This window comes from Phocoena sinus, chromosome 19 (genome assembly GCF_008692025.1).
Source record: "Phocoena sinus isolate mPhoSin1 chromosome 19, mPhoSin1.pri, whole genome shotgun sequence".
NCBI classification, from domain to species: domain Eukaryota; kingdom Metazoa; phylum Chordata; class Mammalia; order Artiodactyla; family Phocoenidae; genus Phocoena; species Phocoena sinus.
Genome location: NC_045781.1, coordinates 8,382,248 through 8,409,218, shown reverse-complemented (window position 1 = coordinate 8,409,218; position 26,971 = coordinate 8,382,248). Strand labels below are relative to the sequence as shown.

Below are 26,971 nucleotides of genomic sequence, written 5' to 3'. Positions count from 1 at the left end.
GGTGTCTAGAGCTGTGCTGTCCAATATAGTGGTCAATGGCCATGTGTGGCTACTGGGTGCTATAAGCAGAAAATAAACACTAGATTCCTCAGACTTAGTACCAAAAAAAAAACAAAAAATCCCCCAAATATCGTAATTATTTCATCATTTATTACCTGCTGAAGTGGTACTTTGGACATGGATATACTGGGTTAAATAAGATATACTGGTAGCACTAATTTCACCTCTTTTTACTTTTTTAATGTGGCTACTAAAAAATTTAAATTTATGGCTCTGTGGTGTTCCTACTGGACAGCACTGGTCTAGAGAGCAAACTCTGAACCACCAGCAGGGGGCAGTCCTCAGTCAGAGATTGTTTAGTTCTTCAAATGAGAAATGAAGTCGCCATGACTTTTCCCACTCCTTACCCTGTGAATGACTCACAGATTCTAGACAGCTTACCAGTTACAAAACCCTATTCCTAGGATAACAGGCCAAAGGGCCTGGCAAAGATGAGAACTTTCTCCATGAATGCTCTCCTAATGAGGAGTGGACGTTCTCTTGCTTTGCTTGTGCAGGGCTTCCCCTCAACCCCTCAAGGCAGCCCCAGCCCGCATGGGTGGATTCCTGAACCTGGCTGAGGCACCGATTCTTTCCATTCTCAAAAAACAGCCAATCTCCTTAAACTTTCTGGGAACCAGAGAGAAGGCAGGAAAGCCTTCATGTGCAAGGACACGTGTTCTCGCACCCATTCACCCAGTGATGGATGTCAGGAAATCAAGGACAGGAACCGGGGGCCCCAAAGTCCTCAGCCTGATTCCTCAGGGAGAACAACAGACATGAGGATGAGTTTCAAATGTCATCTGGCTGCTAAGGAAGCCCTGATACCTCACTGTTGAGGAAGTCTCCCCATCGTGAGAGCCTCCAATTGCCCCTTACTTTTTCTACTATATACAAGAATCCTTAAGACTTGGAAAGAAACGTTTGACCCTTCCATCAAAACAGAACCCATCCAGGGACTTCCCTGGTGGCACAGTGGTTAACAATCTGCCTGCCAATGCAGGGGACACGGGTTCAAGCCCTGGTCTGGGAAGATCCCACATGCCGCGGAGCAACTAAGCCCGTGCGCCACAACTACTGAGTCTGCGCTCTAGAGCCCAGGCACCACAACTACTGAAGCCCACGTGCCTAGAGCCCGTGCTCCGCAAAAGAGAGAAGCCACCACAATGAGAAGCCCACGCACTGCAACTAAGAGTAGCCCCTGCTCACCGCAACTAGAGAAAGCCCACGCGCAGCAATGATGACCCAGCACAGCCAAAAATAAAAAATACAAATAACTTAAAAAATAATTAAAAAACAGAACCCATCCGAAGTCTCACCTCCTCTTTGTATACCACGGGCTCTCTCTAAAGGACAGTTAAGAAATCACAAGGTATGTTTGGAGACACACCACACAACATTCCTTTTAGGGAGCCACCCCTCCAGGGAAAACCGTCTCGGCCGGAGAGAAGACACACGTGTGATCACCTCAATTCTCCCTGCAGAGAATACAGTCCCCATTTCCTCCTAAACATGGCCCAGCTCCAATCAACGCAACTGGGGATTCTGGTTCTGCACAGAGGCCAGACAGGCGGGCTGCAGTGCCAGGCCCGTGGCAGGCGTACCTCCTGGTCCCCATTAGCTACGGCTGCTGTCAGCCTGGACATTACCTTGTCCAAGAGCTCTCTGGTCTCCTCGGTCAAGGGGTCGTGAGAGAACATGCAGTCATCGCCGTTGATGCAGTTTCCGGTCGTGTGGTACAACTTACACGGAAAATCACGTTCACGGCAAGTTAAGGCAAATGCCTCACCTCATGAAACCCACCCAAGGACAGAATCCAAGCCCCTTTGTTTTAGAGACAAGGAAACTGAGGCCCAGAGAGGCAAAGTGACTGGCTCAGAGCTGCACAGCAGGTTGGTAGCTGACCCAAGATGAGACCCCGGTTCTCAACATCCCCGCTCTGTAGTGCTTCCCGCCCCACCACGCTGGCCTTGAGGCTGTGTCCTCAGATCCTCACTCAACAGGAAGAGGGGAAAAGTTCAACGATTTGCCCATGGTTACACAGCCATTTGAAAAATCTCAGAAAGATAACAGGCAATGGTATAAGCCAGTCTCGAGAGTACACTTGACCCTTGAACAACATGGGGGTTAGGGGCGCCAACTCGGTCAAAAATCTGAGTATAATTTGTAATCCGTCCTCCATACCCTCAGTTCTGCATCTGTGGATCCAACCAACCACAGATTGTGTAGTACTGCAGTATTTACTACTGAAAACAAAACAATATCTGAGTGGACCTGCAGAGTCCAAACCCATGTTGTTCAAGGGTCAACTGTACACGTAAAGGGAACATATAACGTGTGTGCCTCCGTTTAGTCATCTGCAGACTAGAAGAGCAGACCCATCACAGGGCAGATGTGAGGGTTAAGAGATGGATGCACAAAGCTCTTGGCACAGTACTGGCACACAGAGCGAAAGTGTGGTGAAGATCAGCTGTTATTACCAATAAGGAGAAAAGGAGCTCTGCACCCTCAATTAGACCAAATGTGGGCACCAAAGGATATCATGCATATAGGGGCAGTTCTCGGCTCTGGCACAAAATCCGGTGATGTAAAACTTGCACAGTTCTCGCTTCTTTGGTAGCTCGATGTCGTGGCTAAAATTACAGTGGTCTCCCTGGAAGAGAAACAGTGAAAAGGTAAGCTGTTTGCAAAAGGAAGTACTGCTCTGTCACTGCTGAAGCACACAGGGACCAACGACAGAAACAAACCCCCACCCCGACCCCAGAAAGGGCAGGAGGCCCAGGAAAGGCAGACACAGAAATGCAGTTTCCCACCAATCTGAAACTTCTGCCAAAGTGTGTGGCCCTTTCTCTTGCCCCTGCCTCCCTCCCCCATGTCCTCAGTCCTCCCGGCTCCGTTCTGCTGCCTTTCACTGCTTCTTTCTAACTCTTCCTCCTCTTGCCTTCGCCTCTCTTACTCACTTACTGTTAACATGCTGCATAACAGCTAGTATCCAGTTTCATGCTTCTTCCTTTCTAACAAAACCCCAATTTCTAACAGAACCCCAAACTCCCAAGGGAAGACAATACTGCCCTGATTTTTAAAAAAATCCCTTCACACAGTTTTCTTCCTCCTAGCCCTTGGATGTGATGCCTGGAGGCACAGCAGCCATTAAGCAACCATGAGGACAAAAGCCACACGCTTAAAGATGCCAGAATAAAAAGTAGGAAGGAACCTGGGTCCCCCATGGTGCCACTGACAACTGTACCAGCCCTGTAATGCCCCCGCGCCCCCGCCCCAGACCTTTTTTTTTTTGGCCACACCACACAGCATGCAGGATCTTAGTTCACCAACCAGGGATCAAACCCATGCCAGCCGCAGTGGAAGTGCAGAGTCCTAATCACTGGACCACCAGGGAATTCCCAGACTATTCTGAGAGACAAACGTCTATGTGTTTAAGCCAGTGGAGTTGAGTTTTCTGCTATTTGTAGTCAAATTGTACAATCCAAACAAAACAACATCCAGGTAAACTGAAAAGAGAAACTGTTCTTCTATACCCGTTCCCCCATTCTCTTAGGAATAGCTACTGTTTTTTGTTTATATATATTTCAAGTTTCTAAAAATAATATGAATTGCAACTATAATAAAGACTATTTTACACACAAACACACCTTTGTTTAAAACAGTAATATTTTTTCCTAAGACAGGCACACAGGTGCAGTACTCCCTGGGTGCTTGCTTGCCAATATCTGCCTGCTGCCTGTATACCTGAATAACAAGCTGCCTGGTTGAACTAACACTGGATTATACTTGTTTCCTTCAGAACTTTCAGGTCATTGGCCCATCTTCTGGCATTATACTCTGCTGTGAAGGTCAAGGCTGACCTTGACCACCTTTTCTGTCTGGATGCCTTAATGATTCCCTCTCCGACACTGAAGTTCAGTAACTCAACCAGGATATGTTACACCTTTGCATGAGCATCAATTCTAACAAAACGTTTGAGGCCATATGGATTGGATGAAAATTTTGGCCAAAAAAATCCTCCCAAACCAAAAAAACCCAGATGTGTCACCAATCTTGTCCTGGCTCTTCAGTCACTCTGAGGAGTGAACTAAGTCTTCCAGGCCTTCCAGGCATCTCTCAGACAATCACTCCAAGCCCACCAGAACACTGCCCCCAGTGAGTGTGGCCTCCAGAACACTACCAGAGGCCCATGTGTCCCTGCTCTGGGCACCCTGGTACTACTGGAACTGGCCCCTTACCCATGTGCACCGCCCTTCCACGAAGTATTTGCAGATGACTTTGCCTTTCTTATCGGACTGCTGGTGGGGCTTGTCATGGTCACCCCTCCGGTAGCTTCCACCGCCATCCTGTTAGGAACACAGAGTGTGACTATAAAGGGGAATGAAGAGGAAGGGTAGGGAGGGCCTGTGCAGGCCAGGTGGAGACGGGCTCTGAGGGAGGGAAAGTGAAACAGGCTAGCTGGCAGGGATGAGCACGCCCCCGTGTAACAGGAGTGCTGACCAGCAGCTTCCATCCAGCACCCAACTCTGTGGGGTCTGAGCCCCGGAGCGTGGAGTGTGGGCAGCTGCGGACTCGCGCACCACACACCTGTGCGGGAACGCATTCATTCCAAGAAGAGGCGGCACAAGCCTTCCTGGAAAACTCTCCAGGGCTAACTCAGGGACTCAGAGAACAGGTGACTGCAGGTGCTACTAAGATATGCCTTTAAAAACAGAGGGTCTCACCAGCAGCGCAACCCCCATGAGAGATAATTAGTGCTGACAGGCCCTACGGGGAACGGCTGATGGGAGCAGGGGGACAGGACCAGCCTCGGAGGATAACTCATTAAAGAAAAAAACAAATTTCTAGAAGAAGCCTTGAGTAAAAACATCAGATCAGAATGAAGAGCCGACTTACGCCCATGTCCTCGTCGTAGAAGTCTTCGTCATCATTCATTCCACCCTTGTTCATCCCTCCTCGGCTGCCACCTCGACCACGGCCCCGGCCCATCCCTTTCCCTCGACCTCGGGAACCCCGGCCACGGCCTCGACTTAGCCCTGCAGAAGAGAGAAACGGCGTTAACCCGAGGCCTCCCTCCAGGACCCGAGGCCAGCAGCTGCCAGGAGGAGCCCCACAGACTGGCCCCTCGCGGCCCCCGCCCACCTCGTCCTCGGCCATCCTTGGACCGGCGGTACTGGTTCAGCTCCTTGGAATAGTCGTCATAGTCCTCATCTCCCATCGGCTCCTCACTTTCTCCGTACTGGAATTCCGGAGGAAAGAGAAGCAGGAAAGTGTCATTTGGTGAACAATGAACAATGTCCTGAACTATATACTCCAGCCCTTTCTGCCTTTTTGTACACTCAGGACAATGTCAAACTCAGAAGAGCAAGTGAGCAACCCAGTGACTCACACCTGTGCCCCCTCTTCACACGCCACAGCCTAAGCGGCGGCTGGTCACAGTCTTCACTCTTAGGACTCCTAGCCCACTGGGCAGCTCCCAAGGGGCAGCGTGGCAAGGTCTCGGGCAGGGACAAAACAGTGAGCGTGGCAGTTCTCCTCATGCACACACGCGTTTGTGTGTGTGTAGGAGGTAACTAAACAGGCAACTGACTGCGAAGGCATTAAATGCTTCGAGAGTACCCTCGGGAACCCTGTCTTCAGGGATGGGAACTAAGGCGCTCGCTGAGAGAGCAGTGAGATGAAGATGTTTTTGACAGCTCACCCTTTGGTACTTTTTCAATTCTGAACCATAGGAAGGTTTTCTCTATTCCAAATAATAAAATGAACATTTCTAAACACATAAACCTGCCATCTGATGCTTTCTTTCCACCTCAGTCTTACAGACCTAGTCTTGCAGCTCACCAGCCACCCGCCCCCACTCCCACCCCCCACCCCAAGCTGGAGAAAGCCTTACTTCCATGTCCTCTTCATAGAAGTCCTCTTCGTCCTCCGGGTGGTCTCCTCCCACGGAGCCTCTGCCTCTGCCTCTGCTGCCCCTGCCCATGCCTCGGCCTCGAGACCCTCCGCGGCTTCCACGGCCTCGGTAGCCCCTGCCACGGCCTCGGTTGCCTGCATGGTGATTCAGACAGTGAGTGTCTGAGCAAGCAGGACCCACCAGCAGAAGAGAAGTTGACCCACCAGCAGAAGAGAAGTTAACCCACTGACTGCCCAAGGTCAATCATTTCCTCCGCCTCCTCCTGTTCTAAGAAGCCTTCCCAGCTGCTCTAGGCTGATTCATGGTCCCTGGGCCCCTGGACAGGGGTAGCTGAGCACCGTGGACACACACCTGCTGTAGCACTCACTACACTACCCTGACTGAGGCGCTGTTCAACACAGAGGCACCAGCCACGTGTGGCTACTGAGTACCTGAAATGTGGCTGGCCAAACTAAGAAATACTGTGAGTATAAAGTGCGCACTGAATTTCAAAGACTTAATTAAAAAAGAGAGACAGAGAGAATATAAAATGTCACATCTATTTTGATTACATATCGAAGTGAGATTTGGAATGTACTGATATAATGTGTTGTTAAAATTAATTTCATCTGTTTCCTTTTACTTTTCTAATGTGACCACTAGAAAATTTGTAGTTGCATGGTGGCTTGCATTATATTTCTATTGGACAGGCTAGTCCAGAATCTCCCCAAAGAGCAGGGCCTATCTAGGGAGGAGTCTAAGAAAGACCGCTGAAAGAAAGAATGACCAGTCACTCAAACAACAAGCTGGGCCTCAAGCAGGGCTAAGAACTGCTGGGCTGGAAAATTCTGGAAGCACTCTGGGGTTGGGAAATATCATTGGCAGGAGATGGTTCTAAGAGGCCAGGCTGGGTTGCTGGTGCTCTGCCCTCCCCCATCATCCTCCTAACTGCCGCAGGTTCAAGGTTCAGAGGTGTGGCAGTCCCGTGGCTGCAGTCACACTCTGTCAGGTGATGGGAGGCTGGGGGAGGAGGCGCCAGCTGTCAGTTACCGTCCCCAGGGGTGAGAGCTGTCCCTTCTATATCTCTTCATAGCTGACCAGGAAGTGAATTTAAAAAACCCTCCAGGGACTTCCCTGGCGGTCCAGTGGTTAGGACTCGGCACAGGGTGTGGCCAAAAAAAAAAAAAAAACCCCCCCCCCCCCCACCACCACCTTGAGCCACAGCAGTCTTCTCCTTGCCTCACGCCAGTCTGGCTCCATCCCAACCACGGCTTCAGCACTGGACCCTCTTCTCACGTGGCAGAACTCTGGTCCCCTGTGCTTGGGATGGAGCCCCCTGCCTGTCTCCTTCTATGTTTATCTCAGCCCTGCATGACTGCACATCTCTTCTCCCAGACTTGACGCTCCATGAGCACGTGGCCCATGAGGTCTGTCTGGCTCTGCACTGAGCGCCCAACCCCCAGCCCCGGGCCTGCTCCGACAACCTGGAGGAGAAGCTGTGCGTCTCACCTCGGCCCCGGCTGCTGCCCTCCTTGGCCCGCCGGTACTGGTTCAGCTCTTTGGTGAAGTCGTCGTAGTCGTCCTTGCCCATGTCCTCCTCCTCATCACCCTCGTACTCCCCGTACTGCTCGTTCTCATAGTCTTCGTACATGCCGTAGCCCTTGCTGTCCATCTTGGAGTAGGCCTTCTTGGGCAGGGGCGTGGTGTGCGACGGGGGATACTGCTGGTGGGACTGATGGGGAGAGGACAGTGAGCTGGCCCTGGGGTCTCGGATTCAGACCAAGATCCCCACTATTCCCTGAACTGGCACAGCTGTCTGGGTGTCTCTGCTGTCCCTGGGGTGAGACGCTAGCCCCCAGCCACCTGAATGAGATCTGGGCTGTCGGCCCAGATGTTTCTGTTCTTCAGAAAGAGCCACAGCTTTAAAGACAATTGAGAAACACAGGCCCCACGACCCCTGAATTACTGGAGAGGGAAAAGAAGGGTGTATTTCCCAGGTAGATAGAACAATCTCATTTGGGGAGGAGGCCTGATAGGCAAGAGGAGTGCTCCTCAGTCAAAATTTTTCTGGGGCCTTAGAATTCAATTAATGAGTATTTGGCAACCAAACTAGAAAACCATTTAAAATGATGCTTTCCAAAGTGTGCTAGTTCCAAGAGATACTGGATGAAGTTCAAAAATACACATACATGCACAAATGGAAGACACCAAGATGTCCTTCAATAGGTAAATGGATAAACAAACTGGTACATTCAGACAATGGAGTATTCAACAATTAAAAGAAATAAGAAAGACATGGAAGGACTATATAAACGAATATCGTTAAGTCAAAGAAGACAATCCGGAAAAGCTACATATGAGTCCAATTAAATGACATTCTGGAACAGGCAAAACTACAGACACAGTAAAAAGACTGGTGGTTGCGAGGGGCTTGGGGGGAGGGACTGATGAGTAGGTAAAGAAAAGAGGACTTTTAGGGAACTGAAACTATTTTATATGATAGTGTACGGTGCATATATAACAAGATGCATTTGTCAAAACCCAAAGAACTGTAAAACACAAAGGGGGACCCTAATGTAAACTATGGACTCTAATCAAATACGTGCCAACGCTGGCTAAACAATTACAACAAACGTGCCACACTAATGCAAGACATTAAAAACTGGGGAACTGGGTGGGGTGGGGTGGGTAGGGAACTGGACTACCTGCTCCATTTTCTCCAAACCTAAAACTGCTCTAAAAACAGGGTCCTACTGCATAGCACAGGGAACTATATTCAATATCCTGTGACAAACCACAATGGAAAAGAATATGAAAGAATATGTGTACATATAACTGAGTCACCTTGCTGTACAGAAGAAATTAACACAACACTGAAAATTATATTCAATAAAATTTAAAAAATAAAACTGCTCTAAAGATAAAGTCTATTCATTTAAAAAATCCACACTCATTATAAAAAAAAAAAAGAAAACATAAAACATGGAGATGTATACAACTACTTTAGCAGATCCTTTTTTTTTTTTTTTTGGGCTGCGTTGGGTTTTCGTTGCGGTGCGCAGGCTTAGTTGCCCCATGGCACGTGGGATCTTAGTTCCCCGACCAGGGATCGAATCCGTGTCCCCTGCATTGGAGGGTGGATTCTTAACCACTGGACCACGAGGGAAGTCCCACTTTAGCAGATCTTAAAATGCCTCAACCCCTAGTTCCCAATCAAAGCTGGTGGTGTTCTCTCCATTTCCTGCTGCCCTCAGGTTTAAAGTCTGAATCCACATTAGTAGATCAATGTCAACTCTTATTCCTTACAATAACTTCTCTGTTATGATGGATGATGCTGAGTTACAGGACACCTTTAAGAACTACTAACTTTAAAAATACTTTTTATCAAAATTTGAAAATCTATGTTGATTTACTTCTTACTGGTTTTGCCTGAGGAAAATAAAAAAATATACAAACCAGACAAATAATTTAAATTTATGCTTAAGCTCAGTGGTATATTACTTCTGACCCCACAACATCCGAGATGATTTACTCCCATAACCGTTTCATTCTCTTGCCAACTTTCCACAAAAGGACACTGCTGAACAGTGGAAAAGTCAGCTCTCACAGGGACAAATCATCATCTTTCTTGGGGACAGGGGATATGACGAGCCCTGCCAAGGCCATGGGAAAAGGTGGCATACAGAAGTAGGGCAATCAGCCACTGACTGGGCTCAACCCCAGCTCCTGTACATCAGAGCCGTGCAACCTGGCTGAAGTTCTCGAAGTCTCAGTGTCCTCACCTATAAGGCGGGGATAAAAACAATACCTAATCTTGCAGAATTAAAATCCGTGTAAAGTGCCACATAAGAATGCCCAGCACACAGCCAGTGCTCAGGAAACATGGGCGATTTCATTACCCCCAGCTCCGAGTCCCATGGGGGTCCCTGACCGGCAGTCACTCACCGGCGCATAGGGGGGGCTGTACTCTCTGTACTTGCGGTGCCCCTTCTCGCTGGGGCTAAAATCCGAGTCATCTGAGAAGTCAGAGAAGTCATCGCTGGAAGAAGCGTGGCGCTGCAAGGACAGGGGCAGAGGATTAGAGCTTCTGCGGAGGGCTGGCCACCTGCACAGCCACTGCTGGAATGTGCCGGTAGGACTCCGTGCAAAACGCCTCACCTACGGGCATCTAGCAGCAATGGAGCGTGAGCTACCAACTCTTTTAGAAAAGGTCTTTACCCAATTTGGGGAAAGGAAAAACAGCCCGATTAAGAGTGCCCTCTGGCCTGACAAGATGAGCTCGGCCCCTGGGGCGCTCGGCTGGGCCCAGCGCCAGGAGGCCCAGCACATCCGCCAGGACCTACTTTGTGCTTGGATTTCCTCCTCTTCTTGGATCTCCTCTTCTCCTTCTCCCGCTCTTTCTTGCGTTTCCGCTTCAGCCTCCGGTGAGACTTCTCCTCATCTGAGTCGCTGTGGTGCTTCTCCCCCTTCTCCTTCCGGCTCCTCTCGGGGCCTCCGGAGGCGTCCTGGGTCTCCTCGGCCCCGTCATCCTCCAGTTCGCCTTCTTCCAACTCACCATCTTCCCTATGAACCAACCCCAAAGCCGACGTGAGCAAGGGGTTTGAAGGGAGAGCCGCGGGGGCTGTGGGCTGGCCCAGGGCGATGGGAACGCAGGGCCCAGCGCTGAGTGCGAAAGGCCCGGGGAGACAGGGCGGGGGCCGCTCCCCGTCCCATCCTGTATCTCCCCCAAAGGGCTGCTTCGGCTCTGTCTGTCCCGGCTGGGGGCGGGGGGGGGGGGGGGGGGGGCGCCGTGGATGCCAGAGGTGCTGCCACGAGCAAACAGGCTCCGGTCCCTGGGTTTCGAGGCCTGACTGCTCTGCCAGCTCCACGGCTCTGGGCCAGAGGCAGGGAGCTAAGCAGGTGGAGAGAGGGGAAGGGTCCCAGGCCCCTCTTGACACGACCACACGAGGGCTCACCCCCACCTGCTGTTGGCCCCCTTGCTTCCCACCTGACTTGCCTCACCTCCGGGTATCCCTTCTGGCTCCCTGTCCTACGACTTCCTGACTCTACCAAATCCCCCACATCACCCCAATCTCCCTTACTTTACAAAACAAAAGCACTCTCCACATGTGACAGATGCTGCTGACAGAACGTTCTGAACATCAAAATATGTACAGGGTGGGGGGTGGGGTGGGGTGGATAAATGGGTTAAGAAAGGAGCAGCTGGAAAAATAATCCAGTTTTTGAGCCAAACCCACAGACACAGTTCTCACAAGTGCAGGAGTTGCTTTAAAAAAATAAAAAAATGTCAAAAGCTCCTCAAGTTCCTCATGCATGACGATGGCAAAGTATGTGTGAGAGCATAAAAAACTCCTTCCTTCTCCATTAACTAAGACCCACAAAGAGAATGTGAAGAAGATAAAGAGTAACATAATGAACCCAGGACCTAAAAGGCTAACCACAGAGAGAACTAATCTAGGCCAAAAAGGCCTCGGCCGTTCAGATGGAAGCCGGTCAGCATGGGAACAAGCTCATCAGGCGAGCCCGGCCCCTGGAGCCCTGAAGGTTCTAACAGGCTTTGTGGAGAAACAACTGCCGACCTCTCTGAGGATCCTCCACGGCCCTTTCCCTCACACTGCTCCCTTTGTGCGCCTCCACGCTGCTCCCCACCAAGGGGACTCTTCCATTAACTCTCACTCCCAATTCAAAGGGGTCGGGGCAGCTTCAAACCCAAATGGTACAGCCCCACGGTTACCCTGGCAGAGGTCAAGGGCAGCTCTCAAACACAGAATGCAGGACCAAAACTCCTCCCGATGTTTCAAAGGAAACAATACAGAGAGGTGACCGATGGGTGCCTCGTGCCGTTCCCCTGGAACGCCAGGCTGTCGTGGGCCAGCCCAGAGGGAAGATGCCGAGTCAACTGTGGTGGAGGCAGGAGGCGGCATTCCTGACAAGTGAGGCACCTTCTGGCTTGGGTGCGGCCCACACCAGGAGCCGCTCTCGTGGGAGCAAAGCTCTCATGCGATGAGGCAACTCTGCCAGAATGGCCTTGTCCGCAGTAAAAGCGCCACCTAACTGGGGAAACTGGTTTTGGCAAGCTCACCAAACAGGGGGAAGCTGTTACTAATGGGCAGGGCAAACCTGCTGCTGCCGACGCCTGGGCCTCTTCATACCGAGACGCCTGGGCCTTTTCATACCGAGCCGAGCCGAACACGCTGAATAGACTGTTCCCTGCTGGGAACACTGCTGGGCGGGCCAGGTCACCACACCTCAGGAGAAATACAGGGACAGACAGACTAGACAGAGGCTATGGAACTAGGGAAGGCCCAGCAACAGACCGGAGAGGAAGGGGGTTGGGTCTATGAAGAAAAGCTAAACAAAAGCATCACTCTCCACACTTTAGTCTGGAAAGGAAAAAGCTGAAAGTAGCCAGAATCCCAGGGCAGGGATGAAGGGAACCCAGGAAGACAGAAAATGCCTGGGGGCCCAGAAGCCCGGATGAGAAGAAGGCCCAAGATCGCAAAGGGCAAAAGACCCTCCTGGAACCAGAAGAGGCGTGTCAGAGTGGAAGGGACGGTGGGGCACCATCAACCACCTCATTTTCAAACAGGAGGAACTTAAAGGGATAGCAGGTGAAAGAATCTGTCGAGGTCAGATAGACAGGGGGACACGAAAAAGCCAGAAACTGGCTCTAAGCTCGCCATTCTTCCTCAATTGCTGAGGACGGAAAGGGAAGGGGGAGCCCACTCATCGACCGCCTACTTGATGCCACAAACATTTCTGAGCATCTTCTCTGTGCCGGGTCCTTGAGCACCTCCTGTTTTGCATTGTCCTTGCAGGAAAAGATACAGATTACAAGAAACCCAGGCCACAGGGCAGTGTCTGTGATACAGGGCCAGGGCAGCTGAGCCAGAGAGGCTGGCATCCACAAACACTCCTCCACCTCTACGTTCACGGGCAAGGATGCCATGGCACGGCCAGCAAAGGTCTTGCCCAGGGTCAGCTGAGGCCTCCATCCCTGTCCTGCTGCTACATATCACTGCTAACACTCGTGGGAGGGGGGAACAAAAGACCATACAAGCAACTCCAAGAGCTTCAACCATCCTCAAGAATGGCTCCAGAAGAATGCCTTTTCATTCCAAAGGCAGGGAGGTACAGCATCCAAAACCACCCTTCAAAGACATTTAGCCAAAGAGGAATTCTCTGCATTATCTGTATTAACAGCCCCAGGCAGATGTGGGCTCAGTGAGAATCTACAACTTTTTACAAACCGGGTACTGAATACTTGAAACTTTGTTCCCCTGGAGTTGGGAGCAGCTGCAAAATAAACAGCATCAAAAAATCCCTGGTAGGGGCTTCCCTGGTGGCGCAGTGGTTGAGAGTCCGCCTGCTGATGCAAGGGACGCGGGTTCATTCCCCAGCCCGGGAAGATTCCACATGCCGCGAGTGGCTGGGCCCGTGAGCCATGGCCGCTGAGCCTGCGCATCCGGAGCCTGTGCTCCGCAACAGGAGAGGCCACAACGGTGAGAGGCCTGCGTACCGCAAAAAAAAAAAAAAAAAAAAATCCCTGGTGATTTCTGAAGGGGAATGGGATATCAGAGGGGACGCGGGGATGGTGACACTTGACTGCCCACTGCGCATCCTCACCACCATCTGGCCCACCATGCTCTCCAACTCTTCTGAGCCCTGGGCCCACCTCTGGTCACCTGAGGGGGTTTCCCCTTGATAACGCTGGAGATTCCAAGCTAAACGTCCTGCATGAATACAGGGCCTATTTTCTTCAGACTCTGTTTACCAGAAGAAAAAAAAGAAAGAAAGAAAATCAAGCCAACTGGGATAGAGGCAGGAATCCTGTGGGCCACTGACACAACCGCACAAAGGCTGCCTCCATAAAATAGCAACCGGGGTTAAGTGGTGCCACTGAACAGACTGCCAGCAAAATTCATGTCAGAGTGGGATTAAATACCGAGGGAGCATGCTGAATAGACTGTGACATGATTCCCCAAGAAAAGTGGGGGAAACCCCACTGCGCTAATCATTTCAATCTAGACGTGCCAAACCTTCTTGAGACAAGCATGTAGGAGAAACCCTGAAGCATCGGCCTGGGCAGAGACCACTTAATTCCCAGAGCCTGGACTGGCATCGTGCTGGGATGGCTGCACCAGGGCTGGCCTGCCAGAGACATCAGGAACTAGAAACCAACCATGCTGGGCGACCAACCTGGAATGGATGCCCGGGAGGAAACAGGAAAAGGCCAATGCCTTGCTGAGGCTCAGTTCTGCCTTGTGCCTCCTGGACTAAGCATCCAGGGCATTTAAGTTTCCACTTGCAGAGCTGGTGATGGCCAACTCCTCCTTCTGGGTCAAAGAAGAGATCAGGGTGCCCATTCTAAGGATGTCTACGGGCCAACTCCACAGGGCACAGAAGTGTGTCAGGTTCGTCACATACCATGGGCTTGGCAAAAACAGTACTGCAAAGAAACATCATGCTTCCAAGGAGGCTGGGCCCAGCCACCAGGCTACAGATTTGGGCATCCTGCTTCCTTCTGCAGACCAAGGAACTCAAGGAACTCAACCTAGGTACGTAACCTGAGCCTCGGTTTTCTCATCTGCAGAACGGGATAAGTGTAGTACCTACCTCAAGGGGTTGTGAGGGTTAAACGACATAACACAGATAAAACCCTGGACATGGGGGGCAGGCACAAAGTAAGTACCAGACAAGTAATAGCTATTGGTATTAAGAGCCAGCTAGCATGAGCACACCTCCACATGGATAATCCTAAACCAGCTGCAGTGCTTACTGGGAAGCATTTTCTTCTATGGAGAAGCTACAGGCACTGCCAACTGCTGGCCAACAAGTTCTCACTTTTCTTGGCCCGTCTGTGCCACCATCCTCTGCAAATAAACCCTGCTGACGAAACTGACAAATCGACATCTCCCCTTCCTCAGCTCTCATCTAGGTGGTATGAGAAAGTAACCAAGTGGCTGACCAGGAGGAAAAGGCACAGCGAGAGCTGAGCCCCGGGAAAAAGGGAGAAAGGTCCCTTACAAAAATGAAGTTTGGCAACACAGAAATCCTCTAGAGGAGAGTTGGATGGAAGCTGAAAGGGGCCTGGGTTTATGGGTCTACCTGATTTACAAAAGAAAAAAGAGAGAGAAAGAGGAGAGACAGGCAAGAAACAAAAAAGATGAAAACCCATGGGAGCAGTGGCTGTTACCTCAAGATCATGAGAGTCCTTGACAAGAGGCGGCCAGGTTAATGTGAAGGTCAGGGTTATGATCATTAACTGCCCAAACTCTCAACAAATTGCCTGGGTAGGCTCTGAATGACCCATTAATTAGGGACAAGATTACAAAAATTACAAGGAGGCTCCGCCTCTTCAAATGTTAAACAACAGGCCTAAATGCAGAAGTCCAGGATCCCCAAATCCAACCCTGCAGGACAGTCATTTACTAGGAGTGAAGGCACGGAGCCTTTGCTTTACAAAACTGGCTCAGGGCTCATGCCTGAGGAAGGACCCTGAGAACTTCCCTCGATTTAGGCCGTGGTGAAGCAGCCACGGGGGGAACCTCACTGAGGGATTTTTTAGAGGCAGGAAATTCTTGAAATTTCCTGGGTCTTGCACATGTTTTTCGGTGTAATTACTACCCAGGTTCATCAACCACAGATCAAGAGCAAAGAAGCACTGTGTCTCCCTCCCCCTCAACATTCTCAGGTGTGGTCATAACTGGCTCAGTGACATCACAGCATTTCCATGGCAACATGCCCACATCACAGACACCACCCGAGCAGCAAGCACAAACCAACCACAGGAGAAGCCCAAGCCGCAGCCCGAACCCCTCACTTCAACGGAAGCAAGACAGCCTGTCCAGTGCCAGGACCCTGACATGAACACACCTACTGCCAGAAGTCAATGTGGGGGAAATTGGAGAAATCTGAACCCGGACTGGATATTTGAGATACTAAGTAATTATTGTTAATTTTGTTAGGCATGATTATGGTTTTGTGGTTATGTTAAAAAAAATTAAGTTAAAGATTCATACTGAAGAATGTATGGGTGAAATGAGATGAGGTCTGGGATGTGCTTTAAAATACTCAAGGGGGATGGGGGGAGGTAGTGAGATGAACCAAAATTTGCAAAATGTTGAAACTGGTGATGGGTATAAGGCAATCTATGACACTATTTTCACTTCTCTTAAATATGTTAGAAAATTTCCCTAAGAAAAAGTTAAAAAATAAAAAAGATGCCCTGGGTGGGGACAACCTCTCAGTAAAGTGAAGAGAGCTCATCAAGGTCCTCAAAAAGTTAATTTCCCTAGCAAAGAGCTGGAGTTCAAGGTGGGGGCCTCCACCAGCCCTCACATCTCTGCTGTGGTTTCCTCAACTACAAAACCTTCCTGGGCACCCCAGGGTCTTATAAAATCCAAGAGCCATAGGAAATATTCACTACTAACATCCTGTAGCAGCAATTTCCATTCCAGGCACCACACTGCTGTGCTCTCCACCTCTGCACATCTGTCACTGAAATGCATTAACAAACGTATGCAATAGCAATTCATTAGTATCCCCATTTTATAGACAAATAAACTGAGGCTCAAAGATGGGAAGAAATATGCCCACAGGGTCACAGCAGGAAGAAGCAGAACTGGAACCAGAGTCCAGGACTTTCTGACTCCAGGTCCAGCTCTTAACCTCAACCCTTGAGACAATTAGAAATTATCCAAAAAAGAATAATTTACTAAACAGGCGAACAAACAAAAAAACTCTCACCCTGAAATTTATACTTGAGTTGGAAAAAAATAAGACACAGGTACAGAAAACAGATTAAATGAAACAGTACTGCAAAAATGCCAAAGTAAGATACTAAGACACTGGGCAAGCTCCTTAAACACTCTGTGCCCTGTTTCAATTGTGAAGTGAAGGCAGTAAAGGAACCTCCAGGATGGATATATATCCTCCTAGAAAGAATTCCCTGAGACCATGTAAATCAAGTGTTTAGCACCAACCTGGCCCAGAATAACTGCTTAGGAGTAAAAACTATCAACATGCAAAGACACAAAGCCAATCCAGGCCATCCAACATCAAATGAATGGAATTGGGACATTCAAAAATATGACCCAAAGACATCTGGATAGTTTAGGGAATAAGAGGTGCCCAGAAGGGACTTCCCTGGTGGTGCAGTGGTTAAGAATCCGCCTGCCAATGCAGGGGACACAGGTTTGAGCCCTGGTCCGGGAAGATCCCACATGCCGCGGAGCAACTATGCCCGTGCACCACAACTACTGAGCCTACGCTCTAGAGCCCGCGAGCCACAACTACTGAGCCTGCGTGCCACAACTACTGAAGCCTGTGCACCTGCTCTGCAACAAGAGAAGCCACCGCAGTGAGAAGCCTGCGCACCACAACGAAGAGTAACCCCGCTCCCCGCAACTAGAGACAGCCCATGCCCTGCAATGAAAACCCAACACAGCCAAAATAAGTAAATAAATAGTGTCTTAAAAAAAAAAAAAGAGGTGCCTACAAAGGTCCAAGGAATCCTATAGCAAAAAAACAAATAGGACTTATCCCAAGAGGGACAGAAAGCAACATGAATCCAAGGGAGGAAAATTCCAAAGTCCTCTAACACTAGAAGGATCGCTACACTCCCAAGTGTGTGGCATCCACACTGGGGTTCGTCCAAGCACACAAACCTCTTAGGCAGAACATTTCTGTAGAGTTTAAAACAAGCTGACCAAGAAAAACCCAGCTTGCTAGACGAACCTCTGAGTCAAGTGTCCTTTTCTTTGCTCAAATAGCTATTCTCCTACTCCCACTCGCCCTGAAAACAGCTCGTGTTCTTGATAGAGGCATCTCTCTGATCCAAGTTTTTCCTGTCAGATGAACCTCTGAAATCTGCTTCGCAGCAACGAAGAATTTCCTAACCTCCTTCTCAGGCCAGCCACGCTTTGGATTGCTTAAAGCTGGAAAGATGCTGGTTCTCATCCAAAGAGAGACGATTTTTATTATTCCAGAAAGGAAAATCGAACCATGAAACTTGTGAACTAAGACTTCTTGTTTATAATTTTTTCAGGGGAATCAATTTGGTTCCATTCAGCCAAGGCAAAGTATTAACATTTTCCTCTTAAAAGAGACCTGGCCTAGGACGCAAAGATTTCTTGTTCATATATGCAATTATCTGTATACAAATATTCCAGTCAACGGTGGGCTCCTGGAGGGTGGAGAAGAAAGAGGCTGGCACTCATCCCTGAGTTTCCAAGGGCCCAGCACAGGGCCAGGTATAGACTGGGCGGGTGCTTCGGATATGGTCTACACAAACAGGCATCAATCTCAGCCATCCACACCCTCTTTGTCAATTTCATCAACAAAGACATTGGACCATTTCCCAGGCAGCAACCTGGATTACTTAAAACTCTAAATAGGTCACTGAGGGGTTGTCTTTGGTCACAAACTCATTCACCAAGGTGTTTATCGAGGGCTTCCTGATAGACCAGAGGATAAATGACAAGAGCCCCTATGTGACTGGTGCACCAACTGAGCAGATGAGCGTGGCTGCCAGTCAGCCACCTCAGGGCTGCAGCCAGGGGCTGCCTCTGTCACTGAAAGGCTGTGCTTCCGGGGACTGCTCTGGTGCCCCGTGCAATGGCAGGGCCTGGAATCCCAAGGAAACCTAAGCCCTGGTGTCTGTTAGGAAAATGAGGGTAATAATCCAAGCCACCTGCAGTGGAGGTTTAGCCAAGTGACACTCACGTCTGGGCCCAGCTCCCTTGGGTCGGGCCATAGAAGGGATGTGTTAGCTGCCATCCATTTCCTCACTGGGCTTCAAGAGGTCTTCAGTTCCTTCTAATGAATGAACATCCCTTCAATTTAAAGGTTCAAAAGACTAGGTGTGGGCCTCTACATCCACTGGAAGGAGTGGAACATAGGGATGATGGAACCTCAACAAGTCATGGAGGGGCAGTAGTAGCACAGCCCCCCTCTCTGGGGACAACTTTAAAGTCCCCTCCCATTGCCCCCAACACCTCCACCACCACAACAAAGATAAACGATGGTGGCTGCTGTGTACACCCTCCAGGCACTAGGCCCACAAGACCAGCGCCAAGGGCAGCAAAAAACACTTCAGGCCGTGCGGGCCACACAGTCTCTGTCCCACCTAGTCAACTCTGCTGTTTAGCGCAAAAGTAGCCGCAGACAAGATAAACGAATGTTCCGATAAAACTCAGCTTATAAACTTTCACAAAGCCACACTTAACCTCTGCGGTACTCTGCTTTTTCTACCCTCCTCCATTTGTTTTCCACATACAGGAGGCAAATCAATAAATGGACCCACTAATGCCTGCATGCTGCAGTTTGAGAGATATTGTGCCAGACCCAGGACGGCCTCTGGGTATAGACCTCAGGGCTGGGTATAGACCTCAGGGCTGGGTACAGGCTGGCTGGGTTCTAACTGCCTCCACACCCAACAGCCCTGTGACCTTCAACAAGTGACTTCACCTCTGTTTCAGTTTCTCAGCAGGACTAAGGTGAGCTAATGCATGAAAAGCACTCAGACGGCCCCTGGGGCAGGTAATCTTTGACCTTCACATGACAATGCCCAGGAGGTCACACCTTTGGGAAGGCCAGGAGACTGACCTAAGAGATGAGTAACCCTTGCGGCACATCCAGTCTGCCTGACACCCACGTCCACAGCCAGCCACCACTCCCCACCATCTCTCTAACAGAACTGGGCCTGCCTGGTGTGGAGGGAGCAGGCAGCATCCAGGCTCTATTAAGCTTTATGGCTCTGAAGTGTAGGGTTTTCTGGGATCACTCACCAGGGACAAGGGATCCAGCCTGGAATTCAGCTAAGCTGCTGAGCCAAGGTTTCTCTAACGGCTCTTCCTGGGATCTAGCCACCTAGCCTACCCCTACAATTCATTTTCAAGGCATCTATTCTACAGCTGGGTATCAGGAGCTGCAGTAGCAGCAACCATGCCTCACTGTGGCCAGAAGCGGCAGAAGGCAGGGCAGATACAGGAAGGTAACATGAGGCCGGGTAAAGGCAGTACCAACTTCTGCCCAACTCTAAATGAAGTCCCGAGGAGAGAAGCGCTCCTTGAACACTCCGAAAACTGTTCGGCTCCAAGAAAAGCACGAGACAAGCCTGGCTGCTGAATGAACAAAACCTTAACTGACGCAGCCAAATCACCAAGGGGTGGGAGAATCTTGGAGCTGGGACAGACCGTGTTCTCTCGGACTCTGGTGAGGGTAAAGGACTTACTTAAGGGGACGTGACTGGTTAGCAGTGGGTGAGGTGCTAGAGCCCTGGCTTCCCTGGTCTCAGGAGGCCTACCAAGGCCGTAGCCCTGACTCAGACTCTGATTGCAAAAGATGAGCAGGGGAAGGTAGCCAGCAGCTCAAGAAAGCATGACTGTTGCAGCATCGTATAATAAGGACACTGAGCCAGCAAGAAATGCCTTAAGATGGCTTCCACTTAGTTGAAACCCCAATCAGCTCCTTGCAATTAAACTGCTGACCAGAAACCCAAGAAGTGAAAGATAAATTGACTTCCTTCACAAACACAGATGTTATTCTTACCTCTGTTTATACACCAGACTGTAAATTCTATTTAGAGTTTTTCTCTAGTAGGGACAGCAGGAAGATAAAGAAACCAAGATTCTCTGAATGCCAGGCATTGTGTGGGTGTTCTGCATATGCCCATTTGACCGCAATGCCCCGAGAGGAGGGCCTTATCCTCGGTGGCCACTGCACACTGAACACAATCTCATCTGCCTCCAAACCCACGCTGTTCCTTCATATCCTGCTGCCACCTCCAACGTTCAAAAGATGTCACCACTTGCCTTACAAATAGCGAGCTGAGCCACCAGTTCACACAGATGAAAAATAACAAAAATAAAAAACCAAGAAAGATCCTCTACCCAGAGCAATTTGGCCAACAGAAGCAAACTATGCTCTGAGCAAATAACCTATGTACTACTAAAAAAATTATTCCCAAAGCAGGATGCAACTACATCTACACCAACTAAGAGGCCATGTCTTCATCTTGGTCATCAACTGACTACGGGTCAGAAATGTATTTTAAGAACTGCCCTCATGGGCTTCCCTGGTTGCTCAGTGGTTAAGAATCTGTCTGCCAACGCAGGGGACACGGGTTCAAGCCCTAGTCCGTAAGATCTCACATGCTGCGGAGCAACTAAGCCCGTGGGCCACAACTACTGAGCCTGTGCTCTAGAGCCCGTGAGCCACAACTACTGAAGCCTGCAGGCCTAGAGCCCATGCTCCGCAACAAGAGAAGCCACCGCAATGAGAAACCCATGTACTGCAACGAAGAGTAGCCCCTGCTCACCGCAACTAAAGAAAGCCCACGTGCAGCAACAAAGACCCAAGGCAGCCAAAAATAAATAAATTTTAAAAAAAAATTTTGAAGAACTGCTCTCACAACCTCATATTGTTACTAACTCCAGGCAAAAAACTTTGCACAATGTCTTCAAGACTGCATCTTCATGAACTATCAAAAGCAAAAGAGGCCTGCAGCAAAGACTCAGCCGATAAATTTGGAAAGCCAAATCCATGATACCAAACAATCTCAGTTTACCTTAACCTACTCAAATGAACTTTAGATGCCACCCAAACAGGCAGCTTTTCCACTCTTTCCATTAGGTTCCAACTGTGAAACCGATCTCAAACCATTTAACAGGATTCCCTCCACCAATGAGCAGACTGCTCCTACGGACCTTGGAATCAGCTTATTAAATACCAACCGCCAGAAATCGCAGAAACAATCCTTTTTTTTCTCCTATTATGTCAGTCGTTATGTTACCAAGGTACAGGTGAGCACCTTGCTCATTTAGAAACTCAGCCACTTCACTTCCTATTTGCTCTGAATTATTTTCTTCTAACCTCCTAAGCTGGGTCAGAACCAGTCACTCTGGTACTAGAAAATATCGTCTGCGGGGACCAAAATTAGGTTCTCTGGAATATGGTTGGACCTGAAGCTACCCACAGAGGCTTGGAAATAGTTTCATTAGTGATTTTGGCCATAGAGGTTATTTATCATAACTGGATCTGGCCTACACAACAAGATGGTTCTAGGAAGCTGATAACCACAAAAATGTAACAGAAGCGAACAAGTAAGGCAACCCTGAGACATCCATTTTTCGCACATCAGGGAAGGGAAAAGATCTAAGAGAAAGGAGCGGAGGTAGAGGCATTACTCAACAACAAATAGCTGAACCAGCCCGATATGAAACTGTCTACATTCAACTGGAGGGGAAATCACAAACTCAGAAGCAACCATTCATCTCTAACTTGCCCATCAACAGCTGGGAAAGCCTTAATTTCTTCAGGTGCAAAACAACTTTCCCTTGGGATCAGCCTTCCTGGCTGAGGCAAAGCCATACTAGTGGCCATACTAGTGGTTTTCTAAAATAGCTAGCTCTACTTTAAGAAAACTCCGGCTTGTTAAGAATCAAAAATTTAAACCTTCAGAGCAAATCGAAACCCTATCTGGGAGATAGTACAGATGATGAATTTAGAAAGCCCTTTTGCGGAATCACAATTTTTTCTTTTGAAGAGCAAATTTGAGGGGAATAAAAAATATAAAGGGGTTTAGGACCAGAATAACTGTTTTCATGGTCACAGGTAATTTTGTTTCTACTGGGAGATTTTTATTTGCTTTCAGATTAAAGCTCTCTCCCCAGAGAACATAAAAATTTTAAAGATTACAAGTGTATAAGAGCTGCTGTTAAATCAGGGATTCTGAGTGACACCCTTTTTTTTTGCAACATCCATTAATATGAAATTTAACTAATACTGGTACATCAGTTTGAGGAGGAAAAGGTAGTACTGTGACATTTCAAAAACAAAGACTACCGAAATACTTTGACATAATTACTGGGGCTTCTTGGATTTGATGGATGAGATTCCTTTGAGAAGGAAAAAACAATAAACCCTTGTGTTGATATGCCTGAGCGTTTTTAAGTGCTTGAGGAAATATTTTAACATTAATGACTGCTAAAATTTTCACTTATAAAAGAAATGCAATTTCCTTAACATTTCACTTTAAAAGTAAAGTTAAAAAAGCATCCTTCTCCACTTAGTAGCCCTTGTCACTTGGAAGGTTCATCTGTTAGCATCCAGTTTCTGCATTTGGCTCCTGGAGGAGAAATTTTACAAAGGATGGGAAACTTCAAATAAATGCAATTCATTTTCGGCTGACCCTGCGCACTGGATAGTGTGTTCAGTTTGTGCTTCAGACATTGTTTTGCAGGAATACTGGACTGTGTGGACACTTCTTCCTCCCACAAATGATTTTACATACCTAAGATCTTCACGGCAGTTGTGAACATACCGAGAGGAAGAACAAAACAAGTGGCCCACTGAATTGCAGTTTACATGTTTCCTCATCTAAATGTCGGTGAATTTTTTTTCTCCTAAGAATGGAAAAAAGGAAACAGGATCTTGGGAGGGGAACAGGGTGTGTGTTAAAAAGTTTTCTCTAACAAAGTATGTCAGGGACCAAAAGTGGTTAAGAGGGAAAATGGAACTTCAACGTGTTTTGTCTTTTAACCGAAGAACTTATGCTTGTAAAACACATCAGAAGTAGTGGTTGGTTCTGCAAGTCATTTCTGTTGCTGTTTTTTCCTTGTACATGTAGGAGAGGGGGGACTGGGGGCCGGAGGAAGTGTTCTCTCCACCATGGTTGGGCGTGTAACACGTTTGCATCGACTTTTCACGGTCAGGCATGTGCTTTCGAACAAAGGAACAGTGGAGACGGGGAGAGGAAACTGAGGCTTGACACACTTTACAGATTTGGTGCTTAAACAGTACTTTACAAATGACTTGCTTAATTTAAACGTCCATCACCATAAGAGACATCGGAGTCAAATGAGAAAATTGGATCTACTTGAACCACAATCTTTTTGGGGCGGCTGGGGCAGAGGGGGAGGGAGAACATTTAACTTGCACGCAAGCATCATAAACCAAATTCAGTAACCTCGTCTCCTACAAATGGACTTGAAGTATCCACTTTCTTCAAAGATGAAGGCTGGAGACAAAGCAATGGACTGAAATGGCAAGAGGGACACCAAGGGCTTGAAAACATATGGGCCTTTTACAGAGGTTTTTGTCATGTTACAGTAATACACTTTCTTTTTTGAGAAAACTGTGTACATCAAATTTTAAAAATTAAACATTGAAAAGGATGTGCAAGTCTAAAAGGGCTCAACAGGGTTAGAATCCTGATTTGAACATATAAATTCACGCTCTCAAGCATCACTTTGGTCTAAAGGCGAGGAGGAAGGCAGGCAGGAAAGGGACAAAAAGAGGGAGATAATTGAATTACTCAATAAAAGAGGCTACTTACCATCCCAACCCATTGTAAGACATACACTTCTGACATAAGAGAACTCCTTAGAGGTCGAATAAAGCGTGTAAGCACCTTTGAGTAATGCACCTGCCCCCAAGAGGGGGCCCGAAAGCCCAACGTGGGCTTAGCGAACAGACCTTTGCTAATCTGTTTATTTCCTTGAACTGGAGTCAGGCTGCGATGGGCTGCGATTCCCAGGACGATACATTTAATTAGAACAAAACAGAACAAAACAAAAAAAAATTTGTAAAAGCTCACCAAACTGCTGCACTTGTGTCTCTGAATGTGGGTGGCATTTCTTTTAAAAGGCAAAGTATGGTCTGTGAAGGAGAAAGGGAAAAGGGGAGGTGGGAGTGGGGAGAAGAGGCCGTGATGCCTGGCATGGGAAGCCCTAGCTAAGACCCCTGTCTAAGGGAGGGTCCTCTGCGACTCCCCAGCCCCGGGCTGCGACGGGGCAGCCATCTGTCCAGCGCCTTCTCTTCCCCTCCCCACCCCCACTCCCTCCAAGACTCACTTTCCTGCCGACTGAAACCCTTCTACGATTTCCAAATCCACTCTCTAGCCACCTCTTCCCCTGCCCCACCAAAAAAGTGGGCGAACCCTGCACCCCAACCTTCTGCTGACGCAGGGTAAATGGGGGCCCCAACCTCTCGCTGAAACGCGCCGGGCTGGCCCCTTTATCACCCTCCAGAGAAGGGCATGGGGCGAGCCCATTTCGTACTTAATAAAGGGGAGGGGGGCGCTGCCTTTCACCCCTTGCCAAAGCACAAGGAAACCTCGTTTTTCTCCCGGAAGGGATGGCGCCCCATTTTAGCCCGAAAAAGGAGGGAACCCCACGAGAAAGAGGGGACAAACTTCCTCTCCTCTCCAAGGCAGGGAAACCAAACCTCACCAGCTTCCCCCCCGACCCCCGCCAATAAACGCATCACCTACCTACGAAAATCAGGAGGACCCCTCCCTTTAAGGAAAGCATGGGGAAGGGTCTTCTCCCCAAAAAGAGGCAGGGGCTTCCAAAGGGGCGAGAGATCCTCCCAATTTTGCCCCCTAGAGAATAGCTAGGAAACACCTCCCGCCAAAAAAAAAGTACAAGAGGCCCCCACCGAAAGGACCCCCCGTAAGGATGGAGAAAGCAATTAACGAACCCCCACTTCCTGCCTCCTACAAAAGCTAGGGTACCTCTCCAAGTAGGGCAGGGCACACCTCCCCCAGGAGAAAGGATACTGCCGGGTTCTGGGAGCCACCCCCCGACTCCAAACCCCTAAGAGCGGGGCTGTTGCTCGACATCCCCCCCAAAAGGGTCCGGGGGCCCCTCCCCCATTCCCTTCCCCGAAGCCAGGCGACGGGCAGGCGGGCCCGTGGCTGCCAGCTCCGGGAGCACGGGCAGCCAGGACCCCCGTGGGCCTCCGAAGCCCCCCCGCCCCCGGCGCCCCCTCCCCAGGGCAGGCGCGGGGGGTCCGGGGGGCGCCTCCTCACCTTCCCCTCAGCATGGCGCCCAAAAAAGACAGAGCGAGAGCGAGGGAGAGCGGGCGAGCGCCGCGAGGGGGGGGAAACGCATGAGGCCGGGAGAGAAAGCAAGTGAGAAAGAGCGAGCGAGCGAGAGACACCCACCGACCCCGCCCTTCCTCCTCCTCCTCCTCCTCCGCGGCCCGGCCCAATATGGCGGCCGCCCCCCTTCCTCCTCCTCCTCAACCTCCCCCCGGGGACGCCGCCCCGGCCGGGCCGGGGGCCTGACCTGTCGTCAGGGAGCGGGAGGCGGTGGTGGAGGAGGTGCGGGGTGGCCAGGCAGGCGTCGGGGGAACACGGAGGAGGCGAAGGCGTTGATGGCGGTGGCGGCGATGGCGGCGGCAGCGACTCTGATGGCGGCGGCGGGGGGGTCCCGGGCGCGGCCTCCATAGTTCCTTTGGGGGGGAGGGGATGTTAATGCACGAAAAAGGACTGCTTGGGCGTGGCGGGAGGGGCACACTTCAGCTCGGAGGGCTCCTGATAGTAATGCGTATATATTTTTTCAGTTTCGGAATCACCTCTGCGCCGACCTCCGCGTAGGCCGCGCGGCCTAGGCCTCAGCGGGCCGCTCGGCGCCTGCTTTCTCCGCAGCCCGCCCCTGGGGTCACTCGCTCACAGGCGCGGGGCCCTCATCGGGGCGAGAGCACCCCCACACACACACCGCTGCGGGCCCGGGAGTGGGAGACCCGGGGGACACGGACACTGGTGGGTGGTTCGGTGTAATTAGCGCGGGCCGCGCGCGATGGAGCAAGCGAGGGGGAAAGGGAAAAGAGGAGAGCGAGCGAGGGCGATTAAAAAAAAAAAAGTAATTTAGTAAAAGGAAACGGTCCGCAGAGACAGGCCGACTGTCTGCCGGCCCTTGGTGCCCCGGCTTCCCGGCCCCCGCCGCAGTCAGAAATTCACACAAAATGGCGGCTCGGGCCCGGACGTGCCAAGAGGCTGAGGCGGGAGGAAGGGCGAGGTGGGAGGGGGAACTGGGAGGTGGAGGCGGCGTCACGTGGAGGAGAGAGGCACAGACTGCTCTCCCGAAGGGCCGCGGAAAGAGCCGAAGGGAGAGAGTGAGGCCGAGGCAAGGCGGAAAAAGCCGGAAGGAGCTGAGCTGAAGATCGCGAGAGGCGGAAAGAGCCGAAGTTGTTAACGGGGGTGGGGCCAGAGAAAGAATGGGAGGCCCCGGGGAGCCGGAAATAGCC

General features: G+C 50.0%; 1 protein-coding gene across 8 annotated transcripts in view; it reads right to left on the bottom strand.

Annotated features, from left to right (window-relative positions):
• Positions 1–26,716, bottom strand: part of ZC3H4 (zinc finger CCCH-type containing 4) — a 42,891-nt gene extending 16,175 nt beyond the window's left edge. For 2 of the 8 annotated variants that reach the window (XM_032613060.1, XM_032613061.1), the window contains exons 1-11: positions 26,300–26,715; positions 26,011–26,176; positions 10,279–10,498; positions 9,881–9,991; positions 7,445–7,667; positions 5,936–6,090; positions 5,185–5,281; positions 4,939–5,078; positions 4,281–4,388; positions 2,581–2,692; positions 1,689–1,798 (exon numbers count right to left, since the gene is read on the bottom strand). In XM_032613060.1, the coding sequence (XP_032468951.1) occupies positions 1,689–1,798; positions 2,581–2,692; positions 4,281–4,388; positions 4,939–5,078; positions 5,185–5,281; positions 5,936–6,090; positions 7,445–7,667; positions 9,881–9,991; positions 10,279–10,498; positions 26,011–26,171 (1,437 nt within the window). In that variant the 5' untranslated portion in view covers positions 26,172–26,176; positions 26,300–26,715. Of the gene's footprint in view, positions 1–1,688; positions 1,799–2,580; positions 2,693–4,280; positions 4,389–4,938; positions 5,079–5,184; positions 5,282–5,935; positions 6,091–7,444; positions 7,668–9,880; positions 9,992–10,278; positions 10,499–15,131; positions 15,158–23,231; positions 23,341–24,536; positions 24,599–25,751; positions 25,868–26,010; positions 26,177–26,299 lie in introns of those variants that run through there. The other 6 variants (XM_032613067.1, XM_032613064.1, XM_032613063.1 and 3 more) reach the window with 6 other exon arrangements.
• Positions 26,717–26,971: the final 255 nt, after the last annotated feature.